A 13502-nucleotide genomic window follows, 5' to 3' on the forward strand; every position below is an offset into this window, starting at 1 on the left:
AATGCTCTACCTCCCAATAAGGTTATGTTCTGTCTCCAAAATCATTTCCATTCTTAGGTTTCTCCTACTAATTCAGTTTGCCTACATAGTATACAAATCTCCAGTTCCTTATATCTCATCCTTATCTTTTGATCCAGGTGAATGCTTTCATTATCCAGATACCAGTCACAAATCCCAATGCAAGCCTTGATTATACCAGAACATTGTATTTATGTTACCTTATTCAGTTTAAAGACAGTTTTCTTCCAATTTCCCATGCCTCGATTTATATATAGATACTTTCCATTGCAAGTGCGCTTTCCACATCATTCCCTTATTTATTCTTTTTGGCTGAGACTTATCAGGTATTTCTTACACTTCATTTCTCTTCCCTGTCACCCCTGTTGACTTTCACAGTAAGGAGGTGTCCACTTCAATCTGAGTCTTTTTTTATTCCTCTCTCAAGCATCTCTACTTTCAGTCACCTAAATCAAGTTCATGAATCGTCTGCTACCCCAAGCCCTCAGACACCTGCTCCCTGAGCTCACCGTTCTGGACTCGTCCATCGGGATCCACGGCAGACATATGTCTGAGCCGGACTTGCAGACGTTGAATGCAAGATGGCTCTACCATCTGCGGCCATGTTTCTTCTCACCCGTGAATGGGGTGTTTCTTCTTCCGCCATGGGGAATGGCTGCAGAACCAGACGGCCTGTCTTACAGACCACCTGGTACTCAGGATTTCTCGTTTGGAATTATGTTTTAGGAACAAGGAAAAAAATACAGCGAAACATCTAACGCTCTGAAAACATGCACAGAGACCTCTACAAATACTGGACATATTGTTGTTTGCAGCGCAATTTATTATCTGGTCATAGTATTTAAGTACATTCACAAGTACTGATGTAAAAGCACTGTGACCTCTCCAGAGAGATCAAATCAAAAAGAAAACTTCAAAATGTGCAAGAGCAATAAATATCAAACTTTCTGATCTAAAATGTATAAATATAAAATATCAGTCACTTCAGGAAACAGCTTAAGAAAATTCGGCAACCATAAGTCCATGGGTAGGTGTCTGGTGCTGACGGTGCTAATCTTCAGAACACATCACCTTAGATCCAGCATGGTTATTTTTATGTCTTTTACCAACACATGTTTGCATATCTAGGTAAGAAGAAATTGGTTTTACATCAGAATGTTTAACATGGTTCTCTTTAGAGAGGGGATATGAGTTCCCTGATTTAAAACTGTTCCTAATTTTGAAAACGTTTCCAATCAGAACAAACAGAATCATGTTTATTCATTTCTGACACACACAGATTTATAAAGGTTGCCAAGTAGTTATCATTCTAAGTAGATTCTAACTTCAAAATAGTGTTTCTCGGACATTCCAGCCAGAGAACCAGCACACCAGCAGCTGGGAGGAAGAGATGGAGTTGAATAATATTTGTTTTGGGCTAAATCCAAAGCTAATCAAGAAGTATGATCACAGGAGCACGCCTGGGTGGCTTAGTCGGTTAAGCATTTGACTTTGTTTCAAGTCCTGATCTCATAGTTCGTGGATTTGAACCTCACGTTGGGCTCTGTGCTGACAGCTCAGAGTCTGGAGCCTGATTCAGATTCTGTGTCTCCCTCTCTCACTGTCCCTCTCCCCTCCCCTCACAAATAAGTAAACATTAAAAATTTTGTTAAAAATAGGATTATAGTTTCCATTGAACTGTTATGAAAAAATTAATGTGGCCACTTCGAGCAGAAATAATTCATAAGACATTGAATATCATTTTCTTTAATTGTAAGGAGTCTGAGGAAAACTCAGTTTCCATATATAAATGGAAAAGTAACTTTAGGCATATCAACTCTGCTATAGAAATACTGGCGTGCTCTTGTAAATGAACTAATAGTGCAAAGAAATCAGAAATAACTACAAAGATTGATTATATTTTGGGATAAGAAAACAACAAACTAAGCAGTACAGTGTTTTACCCATACCATACTCCTACTGTTTCTCTCCTTAAAAAAAAAAATAGAAGAGGTAAAAAATAAGTATCTGTAGAAAATAGCCAACACAGGGGCACCTGGGTGGCTCAGTTGGTTGAGCGTCTGACTTTGGCTCAGGTCATGATCTTGTGGTTTGTGAGTTGGAGCCTGGCTTCAGGCTCTGTGCTGTCAGCGCAAAGTCTGCTTCTGATCTTCTGTCCCCCTCTCTTGCTGCCCCCCTCCTGCTCATGCTCTTTCTCTCTCTCTCTCAAAAATAAATAAAACATTAAAAAAATAGCTGGGGTGCCAGGTGGCTCAGTGGGTGAAGCATCTGACTTCGGCTCAGGTCATGATCACGTGGTTTGTGAGTCTGAGTGCCACATTGGGCTCTTTGCTGAAAGCTCAGGGCCTGGAGCCTGCTTTAGATTCTGTGTCTCCTTCTCTCTCTGGCCCTCCCCTGCTCACACTCTCTCTCTCTCAAAAATAAATCAAACATGAATAAAAATAGTCAACACAGTCTACTCACACTGAATAGCCTGGGGTCCTTGGTGTGTGGATGAAAGCCCTTCTTTTTACAAGCGGAGACCTCAAGCATGCCAGCATTGGTGAGCCTGAAGGTGCCGGTGCTGTTCCGGGTGGAAACAAAAGGTACGAAACTTGAAGATCATTTGGCTTCCCAGGGGCTTTATTTAAATGGCACAGGGTACGTATTCCTCAAACGGGGTGGAGACGGCAACCACCAAACAATGAATTCCACAGTGGTATTTTGAACCAATTTTGCAATAACTGGCCCAGAGAGAAACCCCCAAGGGGCCAATGCCCACTCCACGCACCTGCTGGGCTATAATGGGGAACAGGCAGCTGAACTGTCGTGTGCGACTGGAGTGGAAAACTGAGGCCCCGAGGGAGGAAATTACAGGTGGTAGATATTTCTACTTTCTCTAATAATGCGAATACTGTTTATAGAAACAGCAAATATTTGTCGAGCACTGGCTGTGGTGCCAGACGCTACGCCAAGCCCTTTACATAGGCTGCCAATTAGCTTCTTCTCCACCTCAATCCCAATGGGCAGGTGTCAGGGATAAAGAGACAGAGGTTCAGAGTGGTCAGGTATCCTGCTAGACACACATCATGTGAGGGTGGAGACAGATTCCACTCTAGGTCTGTCTGACTCCTTTGCTCATAATCATTCCAGAATAATCACTGTCTCGCAAACCTAGAAAGGCTTTGGAGGTAACTAAGCTAAGGCTGGAAATTTTCTTACAACAGGAGACAACGCAGTAGAGGTAAGATCTCCAAAGGCAAACTGGAATCACATGGTCCAGGAATTCTACTATGGAAGGACCTTAAAAGGAAAAGACAGGTAGAGAGGGAGCTGGCTGGCACCAGTCTCCTCTTTCCAAGGGCACGGTGCGTCTGCCTATCTAAGCACCACCAGCAGCCCCAGACGAAAGCCTTACTTGGACTTCGTGGATAAGCGCACTTACTCTTTATGCTTTGGTGAGCAAACAATGGCAATGGCCTCTGGCAACATGAGCTGATAGGAACAGTGAGTGTGAAGGTCAACGCTGGACAAGAACGCAGTTTGGGTTGGATGCGTCTAGAAAAAGAAAAGAGGACAATCACATTGGAGTAGTGGAGTCTTAGCCAAGACCACAGCCCATTCTCAGAGAAAAGCCTAGTAATTAATCCATCATTAATTGACTAAGGATTTTAGAAAACATTTCGCTGACATCACCCTTCCTTTCATGCACCTTTGGATAACCAAGACTTTCAGAAGAGGCTCTTGGAGGTGTCCACGTACTTTCTGCTTATTGAAAAGACAGAACCAGAAATTAATGTGATACACACACACACACACACACACACACACACACACACTGGAATACTAGTTGGTGATGAAAAAGAATGAAGTCTTGCCATTTGCAACAATGTGGAAGGAGCTAGAATGTATTATGCTAAGTGAAATAAGACAGAAAACGATAAATATCATATGACTTCAGTCATACATGGAATTTGAGAAACACAACAGATGAACCTAGGGGAAGGGAAGGAAAAATAAAGTAAGAACAGAGAGGGAGGCAAACCCTAAGAGATTCACACAGAACAAGCTGAGGGTTGATGGGGGTGGGGGTTGGGAGGTGGGGAAAATGGGTGATGGGCACCTGTTGGGATGAGCACTGGGTGTTGTATGTAAGTGATGAATCACAGGAATGTACTCTTGAAGCCAAGAGCACACTGTATGTTAGCTAACACTGTATGTAAAAAACTAAAAAACAAAAGAGATTCTTATTTAATCATGACAATACAGCCAGGAGATACTTTTATTATTATCTCAATTTTACACACAGGGATCCCAAGCCTCCTTTAAGTAACTTGCCCGTGGTCACACAGCTAGTCAGGAGCAGAGCTGTGACTGGAAACCCAGAGACACTTTATGGAAAACTGTGGACACAAAAGGCAAGTTTTCAATGAGTTTACCACATTTTGTTGTGTATCTTTTCATGGATGCGTCATTCCTTACAAATGGGAGAACAGAACTCTCCAAGTTGTTGAAGGGGTTTGGAAGTCATCTTTCACAGCAAGTAAATACCCATATGATAAGAAGGAAGGGGAAGTTATAAACCAAAAGAAGTATCTTCCAGGTTTTGGGCTTATACAAACTTGTGTTTATGAGAGACAAATCAGAGGTTCACACTTGAGTATGAAAAATACATAAACCATCAGGTCATGGCTGATGCACAGTCAACCCCTTTTCCCCTTGAAAAAAAGGAATGTGACCATTTTAATCAGGAAACCAAGGTTGCTGGCATGCACTGTCTGGGTCCTGGTCCCATCACTCACTGCCTATGTGACACTGAGAAGATTACTTTACCCCCCCGCGCCCACTTCATCAGTTGTAAAATAAGAACAACAATCATTTTCTTCATGGGTTGCTATATTAAAATTAAATGAGTCTATCCATGTAAAATCCTTAGAACAGTGCCTACTGCATGTAAAGAATCAAAATCATTAGCTGATTTGTTGCTGTGTTATTGCTGTTGTTGTTATTTTAATATTGTCATTGTTGACTGAAAGGCATGGCCCATAAAAATCGCTTCATGCCTTTCCACAGAACTACGGTCTGCTAAAAAAATGCAAAATGTTACAACTCATTTCCACTTTATTTTATAGAACTAATAGAAAGAAGGTAGAATCCACTGACACCTATTTGCAGAAGATTCATGTCCTGCAAGGAAAACGCTACCCTTGGTCTTGGTCTTGGTCTTGGTCTACAAAGATGTAGGTCAGCTGAGCACTGGCCATTATCCTACTTTTTAAAACCCAAATCTTTAGAGAGGGTCTGAGTAGGAGGGTCCGACCGCCTGTTAATCTGATTCAGTGCAAACCTTCTGTTACGACGCAGAACTGTCTGTGCCTTGGCGAGAAAGTAAGAGTCACTCAGAGGGACTCTCGTGCTACGTAGACAGGAAGCAGACTGTCAAACAGACAAATCACTCTGGGTGTCCATTTATTTGCACGCTGAACGCACACCACAACTGTCCTGGGCCCTTCATTTCTACCAAGAGACTCACTTCTACTCTGATAATAGCAGCTCTTCCATGGGAGAATGGTGCTCCCACCTTACCGCTTCTCTGGAACTAAAAATGACCATGACCATGACCACGATGATGATGGTGATGGCTGCCAATGTCATCAGCTGCAACTGCTAAGATGCCAGGCACTGAACAAACTACTTCCCACATATTATCTCTTTCGACTCTTACAACAAAAGGGAAAAGTGCTATAATTAACCCCATTTTCCAGATGAGGAGACTGAGCTAAGAAGAAGCATAAATAATGTGCAGAAGCTCACGGAGACAGAAGGCTACATTGGAATTCAGCCCTTTTTTCCTATCACTAGCTTATACCTGAAGAAGCTAGCTCTGGAATTTGTTGCTGCCCTTATGTCAATAAAAATCACAAAGTGTCATTTGCAGCCATGACAATTCAGACATATGCTTTAAACACGTTTTCATGGAACTGCGACGATTTGATGTGGTGAAATAAACGAAACACAAAGCAAAAACCTGGAATTCTAAAATTTTGCCAAATTTATCATCTAAGTGACGTAACTGCCTCATTGCATAGACTATATACACAGGTCACACAGGGAAAACCAGTTTTTAATTTGGCAAATGTTTTGTAAGATTAACGGACACTGACTCTTCAATGTACGTATAATTTCATGGACTGTTGTTCCTTCTCAGTTTATGTTAGAATTTCTTTGCGACAATTTATTTTGCTTTAAACTGCATTCCTGTTGCGGAAAATCACATTAAACTCAACAGCGTCTTTAAAATTCAGCAATTTCTAAGGGCACCCGGATGGCTCAGTCGGTTAAGTGTCTGAGTCTGACTTTGGCTCAGGTCATGATCTTGTGGTCAGAGAGTTTGCTCCCACCCCTCATCGGGCTCTGTGCTGACAACGGGGAGCCCGCTTTGGATCCTCTGTCCCCCTGTCTCTGCCCCTCCCCCCCTCAAAAATAAATAAACATTTTTTTAAAAATTCAGCAATCTCTAAGCACACAATATTACTTACTGTCAAGTAAAACAAGTAGACATATGGAAAGTTTTGCAAACTCTTCATTATAAATAATTTCTTTCATTTGAGAGGTGGTTTATATTTTTCAAAGGGCTCCATACTTGGTGTCTTGTTTATGCCTCCTACGAATCCAATGAGGGAGACAGGGTACTCATTACCCCTGCCTGATCAGTGAGAGCCCCTGGAAACAAGGAGGTGACTAAGAGCACGTAGTAACCTCCAGAAAGAGCTGGCAGTAAGGTCTCCTCTACCCTCTGAAATTATATAACACCAAGTGCTTGGTGATTTTGTGTGTGCATGTGGGGTCTTGCCCCTACTCAGGGCATCCTGGTAAGGCAAGTAAAATTAAAAATGGCCACTAATCGGGGCACCTGGGTGGCTCAGTCAGTTAAGGGTCCGACTTCAGCTCAGGCCATGATCTCATGGTTGGTGGGTTCAAGCCCCACATCGGGCTCTGTGCTGACAGCTCAGAGCCTGGAGTCTGCTTCAGATTCTGTGTCACTCTCTTTCCCTGTCCTTCCCCTGTGCACTCGCTCTCTCAAAAATAAATAAAAGTGTTAAAATTTCTTTTCAAAAGGTCATTAATCTCTCTCCAAGGGTTCTTAGATGTGCCATAAAAATCTTGGCCATACCTCAGTCTCACTATCATGGGACAAGTTGTCGCTATCCCATGTCCAAATGTGTAAGACCGAATGGAAAAGGTCCCCCGGACAGATTAAACCATGGATAGGAAAAGTAGAGTGTAGTCACCCAAACCAAAGGCTATAATCATCTGAGTTCCCAGAAAAATGTGCTTCAAAACTCACTGACCTGATCTCATTCTAATACGGACCAACACATGAAGTCAATTATTATGACATCTGTCCTGTGGTTGATAAAGCTGAAGTCCAGATTTCTTAATTTGCCAACATTCCTGTAATGAATTCTTAGCAAAGCTGAGATTTACACTCATATCTTTTAATTCATAAGCCCTCTCTTGATGCTGTCAGGGCCTGGTGGATATTCAAATTCAATATATTTGGTCCCACCATGGCTGTTTATGCAGGGATAAATTCCCCCTTGGCCGATAAGGAAGATGCAGAGCAATGTATGGTCCCTTTCTGATATATACAAACACCTGTTTGAAAGAAATATTTTTCATAAATTTTCTTAAAATAATCTACTTTTGACCCATGGCACAGAGAGAGAGAACAATAACAGTGCAGTCACTTTAATTAAAATTCTGACTAGGTCTCCATGAGACTATATAAATCATCAAAGCACGTCACCCAATTTCTAAATGTTTGTCTTTTAACGTTGGCCAGTAAGGAAAAAGCATAATAGAGCCCTGTCCAAATCCAGATTTAGACACATTTAACAGTCTTCAGCGTTCTTGACCATGCTTAAATATGATGACATTTATTACCCTTGAAAAAATTAAAAATATGAAACTATTTGAAGGAAGGAAGCTACTTTTCCTCAAAGAGGAAAACAGCACCCCAGGGAAAACCAGGCAGAAACCGAAGCTGAAAAAAGGTTACACGTACGTGGATCCATCCCAGCGTGAGGAGGCCATGTTGGTCCTGAACACTGAAAAGTTCTTCTACGTTCTCCACGTCACAGTAGTCCGGGCCCGCAGACTGCTTTGGCACAATTACATGGGTGATAGTAAACTCATTATGCGTCTAGAAAACAATTGGTAAAAAGAGTAACAAGCATCTGAAAGGGAAAACCCCCCACCACCTGAACTGGAAGTACAATGTTTTGCTGAAAGACTAGAGAGCATCCGAAGTACCTGGGTGGCTCAGTCGGTTAAGTGCCCGACTTTGGCTCAGGTCATGATCTCACAGTTTGTGGGGTCAAGCCCCACATTGGGCTCTGTACAGACAGCTCAGAGCCCGGAGCCTGCTTGGGATTTTGTGTCTCCCTCTCTCTCTCTCTCTGCCCCTCTCCCATTCACTCTCTGTCATTCTCAAAAATAAATAAAAATGAAATAAATTTTTAAAAAAGACTAGAGCATATCCATCCCACCACCTGCAACTTCCCAGCCTCACTCTTAAAAACGGACTATTTGCCAAAATTTTAAGAGTCAGTTCTCTGGAGCTCAAAACCTATTTTCACAATGGAAAATGTATAATAAATAGGAGGTTATTAGCATCCCAGGCTGGGCCACGATAGCTTAGTTAATAAATCATGTATTGCTATATTACATTTGCAATGGAAGACATTCAGAACAAAATAGCAGCAGGTTTATGTGGGAGACTAGGTGATTTTGTGGTTTTCCTGAAGGTTTCTTCTAAGGCGCATGGGGGTGGATGGTCTTGTTTTTATTAATTATGTTTCCTGTCACTGCCAGACCTAATTTTCTTCTGCCACTGGGGGCACTTGTGGAGATTTTCCATAATTGAGGTAGTGTTTTGGATTTACATTTAGAAAAAGAAAAAGGAAAAACAAACCACTCCCTTCAGTTCAAAGGTAAGAGGTGAAGGAAGAGGGCTGGGCAGAGTGGATTGGACCCTGGGGGTGGGCTGTCTGTTGGGGGAGATGTCTGTGCCGAGAGTGACTGCTCATCCCTCCCTAAGCAACCCTTTCTCTCTGGTCTATTCCTTCAGCCTGGATCATAACTCCTTCCTCCAATCCCCCTCTCCTCTTTCATGGCTGACTTTATGTAGTCTTCAAGCCTGGTGTAAATGTCACCTCTCCGGGAAGCCCTTCTTGACCTTCTCAGACAAGGTTAGTTTCCCAGTTACACCTGGCCAGTATGCCCTGCACTTGCACCAAGAGCACCAGCCCCACGGATAATTAGTCATCTGTCTGGTTCTTCATAGGCACCATGTGAGCGTCATACGGCAAAGACTACGGCTGTTGTAGGCTACGCATGTCAACACCAAACACAGTGTCTGGCGAACCCAGGGACTCAGCACATGTTGTCTGATGGAGGAATGAATGAAGAATCAATCAATCCATCAAATTAGGTACAGCATATGGTCTTGAGGAGGAAGCACCCATAGCTCACTGCAACCCCCCTCCCAAGGGCAAACAAGGTGCTTGTGGGGAGAACATGGCAGGTCATGCTCTTGCGTTTGTTACCTGTGCTTCCTCTCTCCTCGAGGAAAAGTGAAGCTACAGGACTGGAACATGGTAGGAGAATGTATGCTGAATAAAGCATATTATCCAACGAAGCAGCAGTTCCCAAGCCAAATGTGCAGGCTAGGAAATGTGCCTGGACCCAGACATAAAAACTGGTATCCATGACACTATGAAGGGCACTTTCAATGCAACATTATTCACCCTTCTTGAAAGTAGGTGATGCCATGCTTATGAATCTTCTCTCTTCTGTCTTCCTTCTCTTTTGACATTGTCATTTCATATGTAAATAGGATCTGTGCTAAAAGATTTCAGTCTCCTGAGACTACTGTCTGAAACCCTAATTGTATTCCACATGACTCTGGATAAGGGTGGCAAGATATCACCTATCAAAACCAGCAGAGTTAATTACATAAATATATGTGGAACGAAGCATGGCAATGGAACTCTGATTTAGAAAACAAGATGGTTTTGGAAATCCTAAGCCCTGTAATCCATCATTTTTCTGAACAAAGGTTTAATATGTGGTTTGATTCATTCTTTACAACCAGCTTGTACGGTATTCCTGAGATTTTACAACTCATTTCCTAGAAGGATCATTGCACTAATAATGATAGTAGTCTTGCGTCATTAATCTAGGTATAGATAATTTCATAATTTTTTGCAACTCTTAGGATGCTTTTATTCTGTTCTGCTTATCGCAAGAAAGCCATTACTACTGAATGGATCTTGGGCAGAAAGATACGAAACAAAAGCCATACCAGTTTTCCACAGAGTATTCCACAGGTTTCTACTCCTCTCACTGTATTAGATTCTGCCAGCAGCAGAAATTTGTGGCAAAGGTCTCTGGATAAAACTACACAGCGCAGTCCTTCAACCGCTAAATCTAAGAAACAGAAAAGGCAGAAAAAGCTAAACAAAAAAACAGATCTTATATCCCATCCATCAAAGGTATTTTCAGCAAACAACTGTATGGCGATGTAAATATAAAACATGAGGGGCCTCTGGGCGGCTCAGTCAGTTAAGCATCCAACTCTTGGTTTCAGCTCAGGTCATGATCTCACGGTCCGTGAGCTGGAGCCCCGTGTCAGGCTCTGTGCTGACAGTACGGAGCCTTCTTGGGATTCTCTCTCTCTCCCTCTGTCTCTCTGCCCTCCCCAAGTCACTCTGTCTCTTTCAAAATAAATAAATTTAATATATAATATATATTATATATAATGAAATTATCTGGTGTTCNTCTTAAAAGTAAACATTAACCAGAAAGACGGTAAAATTACACTTTGTGAATAAATTATTTTGTGAACAAGGGGGAAGGTCCAAGCATTATTCCATCTTTGAGTCTTAGAGCAAATGTTTGCATATGTGTGAGGTGTTTGGAGGGCACCAGGCAAATATACGTTCACCTGCACAAGCTGCAGAGAATAGATCTCACGGACCATCAGGCAGAACACAGGTATTCTTTACTGTGTCTTCCATATGTTTCTGAGAGCTTCATGAAAGTTGGTGATCGTTAAGTAAAAGCACTGTTTTCAGAACTAATTTGTAATAGGGTAATTTATAAAATGGTTTGCCTATCAAAACTCTTTTAAAATAAATGGAAATGGGGTGCCTGGGTGGCTCAGTCGACTTTGGCTCAGGTCATGATCTCATGGTTCGTGGGTTTGAGCCCCACATTGGGCTCTGTGCTGACAGCTCAGAGCCTGGAGCCTGCTTCAGATTCTGTGTCTCCTTCTCTCTCTGCCCCTCCCCTGCTCATGCTCTGTCTCTATATCTCAAAAATAAAATAAATTTAAAAAAATTTTTAAAAATGGAAATGCATACTCTGACAGAGTCTGCGTGGGAGAGGGACACCCCCATTTGGTTTGGGGAGCTTCTCAGCAGGGATGGAGCATAACACTCAGCACTAACTGTTGTCAGAAGCATATAATCCATAGGGGGTTCACCACCTGCGTGTGGGAGAGCCTCTTAGCACATGCTAAACATGTGCATTTCCATTTTTTTATTTTTATTATTTAATGCTTTTATTTATTTTTGAGAGAGACAGACAGACAGAACAGGAGGGGAGAGGCAGAGAGAGGGAGACACAGAATCCAAAGCAGGCTCTAGGCTCTGAGCTATAGCATTGATATGAGGCTTGAACTCATGAACTGTGAGATCCTGACCTGAGCCAAAGGCAGACACTTAGCCAAATGAGCCACCCAGGCGCCCCTACCTACATTTTTTAAAAATGCAGTTTATCTTTATTATTTTGAGAGACAGATAGCAAGCAGGGGAGGGGCAGAGAGAGAGAGAATCCCAAGCAACTCTGGGCCATCAGCACAGAGTTCCATGCAGGGCTTGATCTCACAAACACAGATCACAACTTGAGCTGAAGGCGAGAGTCGGACGCTTAACCGGCTGAGCCACCCAGTTGCCCATAACATTTATATTTACGTGTTTAAGGAAACAATTTTCTTAGCATCTTCTTTCCTCTCGGGTATACCTTTAAGACTCATGCGTTTCTTGGTTAAAATGCATGGAAAAAAAAGTGCTTGAAATTCTTCTTGTTTCAAATCTCTGTACCGTGACCAAATACAGTCCTGTCTCTTACAGTGTGTGCTGCTCTATGGGGGCCAAACCATGCTTCCTGAATTTGAAGGTTAAAGGACAGGAAGAGCCAGACGGCACCGTTCACACTGCATTGTGCAGAAGCCCTACCCCAGAGGATGACGAAAAGAGGGGGGACCCTGGGCGACTCAGTGGGTTAGGGCCTCAGATCACGATCTCCCAGTTTGTGGGTTCGAGCCCCACGTCGGCCTCTGTGCTGACAGCTCAGAGCCTGGAACCTGCTTTGGATTCTGAGTCTCCCTCTCTCTCTCTCTGCCCCTCCCCTGCTCACTCTATCTCCCAGAAATAAATAAACTTTTTTTTTTTTTTTTTTAAAAAGGAAGAGGAGCCCCCTCCCAGCGGTNGCCGGCTCCCGGCTCCGCGCCTGCCCCCGCGCTAACTCCTGCTTCTTGAGCTGGTCTTCGAAAAACAGGAACTGCTCCGACTCCAGTTGCTGCTGCCGCATCCGAGCCACCCGCTTCCTTTCGGCCTCGATCAGGCTCTGATGCTCCAGTCGTTTGAGAATTTCGGCGTGGTGCTTGTTCTGAAAAAACCAACCAACCAACCAAACAAACAAAAAAAAACAAAAAAAACAACAACGTGGTGGTAGGAATCGGAGGTTGGTTTCCAAGGCAACAGCGTCAAAGTGGGATTGACACTTGCAGGCTTCTAGCAGACAGAGAGACACAGAGGTGACGGTCTGTCCGCAGGGACACTCACACGACAGTGAGGAAAACTGAACCATCATGGCAGAGGCCCCTGACCCTGATCAAGGCACTTGGTCATGTTTTACCAGAGGCAGGCCGGGACGGTCAAGTTCCCTCCATACCCCTGCACTTTTAAAAACCATTAGAAAATCAAGGTCAGGATGGTCCCGTTGGCCTGATGGACCAATGCAAAATATCTCAGAGATGCGTTTATCACCCTAGACTGCACCATCCAAAACGGCAGCCACGTGGGCTACTTCCATTTAAATTAAGTTAAATGAAATGAAATTAGAAATTCAGTTCCTCAGTGGTGCCAGCCACCTTTTAATTACCACGTGGCTCGTGGCTCCCGTCACAGAGCACCACACAAAACAGGTCTATCATCGAAGGAAGTTCTCCTGGACAATCCTGCCCTAGAAGCTTCTGCCTTTGCCTCTGGAACTCATTCTGCTGGAAACTCATGGAGGAGGAACCACTAGGAAATGGTTCTCAAAACATGGTCCAGTCACCTCTATAGGCATATTCAGGAATTTTGTTAAAATGAAGATTCCCTAGTTGCCAGGTTCCCTAGTTGCAAAAAAAAAAAAAAAAAAAAAAAAAAAAA

At 43.0% G+C, this 13502-nt stretch overlaps 1 protein-coding gene across 1 annotated transcript in view; it reads right to left on the bottom strand.

The window, feature by feature from the left end:
* Positions 1 to 820: 820 nt before the first annotated feature.
* STAMBPL1 (STAM binding protein like 1) overlaps positions 821 to 13502 on the bottom strand; it is a 34374-nt gene continuing 21692 nt past the window's right edge. Inside the window, exons 6-12 of the mRNA XM_077751845.1 lie at positions 12559 to 12735; positions 12168 to 12231; positions 10367 to 10491; positions 8066 to 8203; positions 3443 to 3555; positions 2482 to 2581; positions 821 to 1142 (exon numbers count right to left, since the gene is read on the bottom strand). Coding sequence (XP_077607971.1) covers positions 1086 to 1142; positions 2482 to 2581; positions 3443 to 3555; positions 8066 to 8203; positions 10367 to 10491; positions 12168 to 12231; positions 12559 to 12735 — 774 coding nt within the window. The 3' untranslated portion in view covers positions 821 to 1085. The remainder of the gene's footprint in view (positions 1143 to 2481; positions 2582 to 3442; positions 3556 to 8065; positions 8204 to 10366; positions 10492 to 12167; positions 12232 to 12558; positions 12736 to 13502) is intronic.

The sequence above is a fragment of the Crocuta crocuta genome, unplaced genomic scaffold, assembly GCF_008692635.1.
Source record: "Crocuta crocuta isolate KB4526 unplaced genomic scaffold, BGI_CrCroc_1.0 scaffold694, whole genome shotgun sequence".
Lineage (NCBI taxonomy): Eukaryota > Metazoa > Chordata > Mammalia > Carnivora > Hyaenidae > Crocuta > Crocuta crocuta.